Source organism: Thunnus thynnus, unplaced genomic scaffold (genome assembly GCF_963924715.1).
Source record: "Thunnus thynnus unplaced genomic scaffold, fThuThy2.1 SCAFFOLD_68, whole genome shotgun sequence".
NCBI lineage: Eukaryota > Metazoa > Chordata > Actinopteri > Scombriformes > Scombridae > Thunnus > Thunnus thynnus.
The window spans coordinates 60,031-66,330 of record NW_027095899.1 but is presented as its reverse complement, the minus strand read 5'-3'; the positions used below and the strand labels follow the sequence as shown (position 1 = coordinate 66,330).

At 38.1% G+C, this 6,300-nt stretch overlaps 1 protein-coding gene across 1 annotated transcript; it reads right to left on the bottom strand.

Annotated features, from left to right (window-relative positions):
* Positions 1-492: 492 nt before the first annotated feature.
* LOC137178767 (phospholipase A and acyltransferase 3-like) lies at positions 493-6,079 on the bottom strand. The gene is made up of 6 exons (XM_067583984.1): positions 6,045-6,079; positions 3,957-4,062; positions 2,923-2,999; positions 2,404-2,509; positions 1,841-2,118; positions 493-874 (listed from the first exon to the last, which is right to left on the bottom strand). The coding sequence occupies exons 2-6, from the start codon at positions 4,057-4,059 to the stop codon at positions 797-799; spliced, it is 642 nt and encodes a 213-aa protein (XP_067440085.1). The 5' UTR covers positions 4,060-4,062; positions 6,045-6,079; the 3' UTR covers positions 493-796.
* Positions 6,080-6,300: the final 221 nt, after the last annotated feature.

The following is a 6,300-nucleotide window of genomic DNA, read 5'->3' as shown; positions in this document are numbered from 1 at the left end:
TGTTATTAAGTCATAATCGCAATATGAATAGATCAATAAAGCAAAATTACAGCATGGAAAAACAGGATGAAAAAATTGCAGATAAACTAATAACATATGAAGAATGTGATCAGGAGGGTGACTTCCGGGTGACAGACAGGACCTGAACCACATGACCTCTCACCATGGAGACCTGGAGAGTCTTTATCTGGTCCCAAACGAATTCTGGGGCGGTTCATTTGTTTTGGGAATGTGATCCGACCACCATTTAATCCAAGTAAAATCATCAGTAGCTAGCAGCTAACTGGAGAGTGAGTTGAAATCCGACCTGGATTGTGTAATGAAATCTGCTGCATTCTTGAAATTTGGGCAGATAGACCTTCTTCAGGACCTTCTACCTATGCACTCAGTGTAGCAGCTAGTAGTACATTTAAATTCTCAAACAAATAACTTTTTAACTGAAAAAAGAAAAAAGAAATAGTTTACTTCCGTTTCAGTAACCAAACCCTTGATTACGCATGTTTCAAGTATTAAGCAAGTGTAAACACAGGTATCGGATATCATTAACTTGTAGATGTAAACAGGCAGTCAGAAAAATCGGGTATAGGCAGAAAATCGGAACTGGGCATCAAGACATGCAGTGTAAATGTGACCTGAAGGACACTGGGGATGTGGGAATGCAGCAGGAGGAAGGAGCATAGAACTAGATTATGACAACATGCACTCTGACTGAAAAACTACAACCAAGAAGTCTTTTAAAACACAAGTGTTTCAAATTCATTCATGTGTTCCATTAAGTACTGACAGAGGAATAAGTTCAGGAGGAGAAAGACATTGCGCTAAAGGAACCTAAAGCAGCAGATCCCACTACAGTTGCAGCTGTAGCCTGCCGCACCTGTGAAGATAACACGCAGACACACAAAACATGAGTTTAGTTGCAAGAAATGTAATACACTGATATTGGAATCCCCCCTCACATACGAATACATGAAATACTGTATTGACTGGCAGATAGTTATTTTAATTTAAATCATAATATAATCCTACACTTGTATGAAAAATACATTTTTTACGATTTTAAAAACGATAGAAATATTTTGCAGTATTCATCACTTGTAATGTGACTGTAACTTCTTAGGTTTTCCGGTGATAAAACATCCTGCTACTTCCACCTTAACCACTGACAGAAAATATTATTTCCATGACCACAAGAATTCGCTTTTCAGGAAAATGTAGATGTAGGTTGTTTTAAGCCTATGAACAGAAGACTAATGCTGTTGTTTCTCAAGTCTCTTCTGACTGCCTCAGACTGTATTCTGGCTTCTTTCAGACCAGAACATACTACACTTTTCTCATCCAGAACTCCCTCCTCCACAACTGTTGAAAACTCAAATAAATTAATGTAGAATTAGAGCTGCAAGCAGCAATAAGGTGACAGTGCTTCAGTCTTCAGATTCATTCAAAAATGTGAAAAACTATTTTTAGCATTTGTTGAGATTTCATGGCATGACTAAGACACATCACAATCAAAAACAATACACTCAGTTATTAAAGAAATAAAATTATCCTTTTAAAATTTCATTTTGTTATGACACATTACACTGTATATGTAAAGCCCAACTATGGACAAGTGTTGAAATTTAGCAATAGCTATAAACTCTCTGTGCAGCACATCGGTTTCATGCTCTGTATTGGAACTATGTTAAACTGCATCTTCCCTATCAAATAAAATTATACACAAAAATTAAATAAAATAGTATATGCATATGTTAAATGGAAATTTTATTTCACTTAATTTTCTGATCTCTTTATGGTAAGGCATTTTAAAGACAAATTCCAAATTATGGATACACCTACATACCTGAAGAGACAGGGCTTTGCCATAACGGCACATGGTGGCGAAGTGCTCACAGTTTGAATCAGAGACACTGTACTTCACAGCCTTACCCACCATCGAAAGGGCTTCTTTCACAATTTCCGCCTTTGACTTGGATTTCAACTTCTTGTCGTATGTTGTATGTGATGTGTTATTTTTTTTCCACTTGTCTTTGTTGATCACATCCTGGAGTTTGTCTTTCCTGACTTCGCCATCCACAAAACCTCCCAACACAACTGGTAAAGCTCCTGGACTGTTTATTCCTAAGTATGAGGGCATAGAAAAAGAGGCACACAAGTTATACAAGGTAAATGTGCTGAAGGTTGTAACATGTTTTATGATGAGTTTTGTATGTAAACTGTTGAGTTTATCATTTAAGTTTATGGAAGTTAAATAAAATGTTGGTTAGTTTAACCAAGTAAATAATCAAAGCCTGCACTCAGGTCTGCAGAACAATGCATCTTGGCTGCTATATGATGGTCTTTACTGGGACTGGTCAGTGTTTGGGAGTAGCAGTACTGGCACTGCAGTGTAAAGAAATGACTCACCGGCAACAAAGTGAACAACGTACAAATCACCAATGTACACAGCCCAGTGCTGATAGATACCACGGAAGATTTCTATCAAGTCTCCAGGTTCTAGGTCCTTGGCACCCTTGGATTTGAAGATCAGGAAGTACAAATTAGATCAGCAAGAAGACATTTAATCTGTAGTTTTCAAGCATGTTTGCACTGAGCATCTCATTTACATATAAAGCTTCATTTGGTCAGTTGTTCTTAAAGGTTCCCTGTGGAGCTTTTGACCTCTTGTAAAGCTATAGATCAGTTTTTTGTTTTTTTGGCGTCATGCACACGAGTACATAGTCCTACCAATCGTTTCACACTATTCCACCGAACTACACAGCAATATACAAACCAGATCCATAAAAACATCTTCTCTATACTGCCCTTTATTTGTTTGGATCAGGTGGACAATTCTTAACACAACACGTTACAGACAACACAACATATTACAGACAACAATTACAACAAGAATGTTGTGCTTTTTCCAAGAAAATCAAGAATCACCTCAAATGTTTGGTCCTCTGAGCGATATTTATGGAAGAGGGCTGCCTCTGTCATTTCATCTGATAATTGTTCTGCTCCTGAAGGGAAAAGAGAACAAGGTCATTAGGAATGCAGGAATCCACAAAGACATGGATTTAAAAAAAAAACATAAAAATGTATCAGTTGTGACATAAAAAAACAGTAAGAAAATCTTGGACTGGCATTTAAGATTCCCACTTTAACACTCAGGCAGCATCAAGAGGTCTATGTTGATGTGAAAAGGCAAAAGGGAGGAAATGACATGATGATTCCCTCACAACCAGGCTAGTCAGAATATCTGAGTAATCTTGGTACAGAGTATTGGGTTATAAATTCAGAAATATAAGAGGCTGCCATGCCATGGAGACCTGTGAATGTGATCAGGAGCATCTTCAACTGAATTCTAAAGTGTACAGGGAGCCAATGTAAAGTAAATTGGCCAGAATGGGGGGTAATATGTTCTCTTCATTTAGTGTTTGTCAAAAGCCTGGCGCATTCGGAACCAGCTGAAGTTGAACAATTACAGACACACTTAAATAAGAAAATATGGAGTAATCCAGGTGGGAAGATATAAAAACATGGATGATTTGTTCTACGATGTTCTTAGGCAGTGCTGAGCTGATTTTGGCAATATTTGTGGGTTGTAAAAAGCAAGACTGAACCAGTTTCTTGATGTCCTGGACAAAATTCTGGTTTTGATATCAACACCAAGATTTCTAGCAGATGGTTTGCAATTCAAAAAGTTAGGAAAAGGTAACTCACCAGACCAAGCACTCTAGCAGTTGATGTCAACAATAAGCAAACCCGTCAGCACGTGAGGGAGCACACAATTGGCCGACTCTTCAAGAGCATTTCACCCAATTTTTACTTGTTGGCATTTTTTTGAAACAGTAGTTCTACAATATATGTTAAAACTGGCATGACTGACAATAGTGCACATCATTCATTAACACTGTACCACTTTCTGCACAAATAAGACATTTAAACTCAAGCACCACTTTTAAGGAGGAGCTTACCATCTACTAGAGCAGGTGCCAAAAGCTGAATGTCCCCACCACAGGAGCCACATGAACGTCCAATACGTCCAACCAATTTGTTTCCACAATGTGGGCAATACATTACCTGGGGAAAAGGAACAATGTGAATTCTAAGTGTGGCTAAAAACAGAATTGTGATTTGAAAAAAAGAAAATAAAGTGTAATTCTCTCCTCCATTAGGCCACATAGGGTAGCCAACAGAAATACTCAATCAGTATGATCACCAAAACGTTGCTATAAAAAGGAAACTGAAAAAGGCATAAATTAATGGACATGTGGGCGCAGGGACAGATCACAGTTTGACAGGAATGTAGATGTAGGAGCTATCCTAGCTCCATCAAACATGAAGAAATACAGTTCCAACAACTCCAGAACTGACACACAGAAATTAAGTTGGTATCAGTCTTCTTGTCTCTGGGAAACATGGCAAATAAATGTATTTTCCAAAATGTTAAAATAAACTGCAGTGTCAAAATTACACTCAAAATAAAAGACACAAAACTGACGCCAACAAATTACAGACAATATCCAAAACAAAAGTCAATTGAAAGTTTAACTTAATACTATTGATTTCTCTTGATTTGTCACCCGTCCATATGGGGGTCCAGCATCCAGCTCTTATAATACATCCATGGTAGCTTCCAGTCTGAAAAGTGAAGCCAATGTTGAAGTGCCTTAAACCTGCATTCTTTCTAATGGCCAGCAGGGGGCAACTGGTTGCAAAAAGAAGTCCAATTGTATAGAAGTCTATGAGAAAATGACCCTACTTCTCACTTCATTACCTCAGTAAACACTTTCCCCTATGAGTTTATGGTCCCATTCGCTAGTCTTCTTCAATACATCATGATATTCATTTTCTAAATCATAGCCCCATTTAGAGTAAAATAGACAATAAAGCAAGGTATGCTTTAGGACGTGGACGTCGCCACCACAGCGACAACGTTGGTAATGTAACATAACTGTGGCGTAACTCGAGATTCACAGAGTATAAGCATAGGTGCTGCTATTTCACAGTGTATTTCAGTTCATGAAAGTTAATTGTAACATTTTTGTCACCAGAAAATGTCTTGTTCAGCATTTGATTGTGATAAAAGACCGTGTAAGGAGTCGGATGTTCAGTTTTTTCGGTGAGTATGTTTTGTTTTAATGGTTTTAGGCCTGTTTTTCGCTAGTGGAAATTAGCATTAGCCTTAGCATTATCACTGTCACTGTTAACCATAGATTATGAATGCACTGTGCTAACCAAGCTAGCAGCTAGCGCTATAGTCAGCTCCATCCTCTTGTCCAAATATGGTCACTTTTGGCTCCAAAAATCAAAAATGGCGACAGTCAAATCAAAAATGGTGATCGTCAAAATGCTAAACTGAAGGCTTCAAAATGGCAGTTCAGAAACCAATGGATGATGTCACGGAGACTACGTAACATATTTTTTTTACAGTCTATGCTCTTATTTCTGCTCCGAGGAGCAGAAATATCTTCCCTGTAACATTTAGCCAAATAAAATATCAATACATAGAGACTCAAATAATTAATAAATAATATAAGCACACTCTGCCAGTAGAAATGGTTGATGTGCCTCTGAGCAGGACACAGTACACAATATAAGAGAGAAAACAGCTGCTCTAGCAGTGATAACTGTGAGCCTTGATTAGGATTATCACAGTGCATGTGTGTACTGTGCTCGTTGCATGAGTAAAAGAGAACGATGTAGGCTACTCTTGGGCACAAGCAGGCAGCTGGTGGTGTGAGAGCTAATTAAAAAAGAAAAAGACAAAGCGAGCAGACTACTGAATGAACCCCCTGACGAAGAAGACCCTGCGTCTCCCTGCGTCATCGTGCAGCAAAAACACTATTGGGGTCAAGGTTTATTAGTCTTAATATTTTTAATTTCAACATTTTATAGTTTTTGTATTCTACAGTTTAATATTTTATAATTTAGTGGTGTATTTTTATTTCAATACTTATTGGTTCAAGTAGTATATTTTATCATTTTAATGTTTAGTAGTCCAACAGTTTTAAACCACATTGCATTCATTGCAGTTTGTATTAAATTATTTGTCAACATACCAGTTGCTGTGTGTCCGTGGTTGCTCCAGTGTTGTTCTCCACCCGATTCTAAAATGAACCCTTAAAGTCTTCTCTTCTTCACCCCCCACTTCCTCCCCCTCCCCTCCCCTCCGGCTTATCTGGCTTCACTGAGCCTGACACTGGGCTTCCAGATAACCAGTAGGGGAGAATGGGGTAAACAGAGCCAGTGGATAAAATGAGCCACCCCCTTTATCTACGTAACCATAAACAAAAGTAATCATGTGACCAAAAAGTA

Excerpts from the sequence above, each read along its gene's own strand:
- LOC137178767 (XM_067583984.1), bottom strand. The coding sequence starts at position 4,059 with ATGTATTGCCCACATTGTGGAAACAAATTGGTTGGACGTATTGGACGT. Across the intron at positions 2,510-2,922 it reads CAGAGGACCAAACATTTGAG|GGTGCCAAGGACCTAGAACC; the intron begins GTGATTCTTGAT and ends TTCAAATCCAAG. Across the intron at positions 875-1,840 it reads GCAAAGCCCTGTCTCTTCAG|GTGCGGCAGGCTACAGCTGC; the intron begins GTATGTAGGTGT and ends TTATCTTCACAG.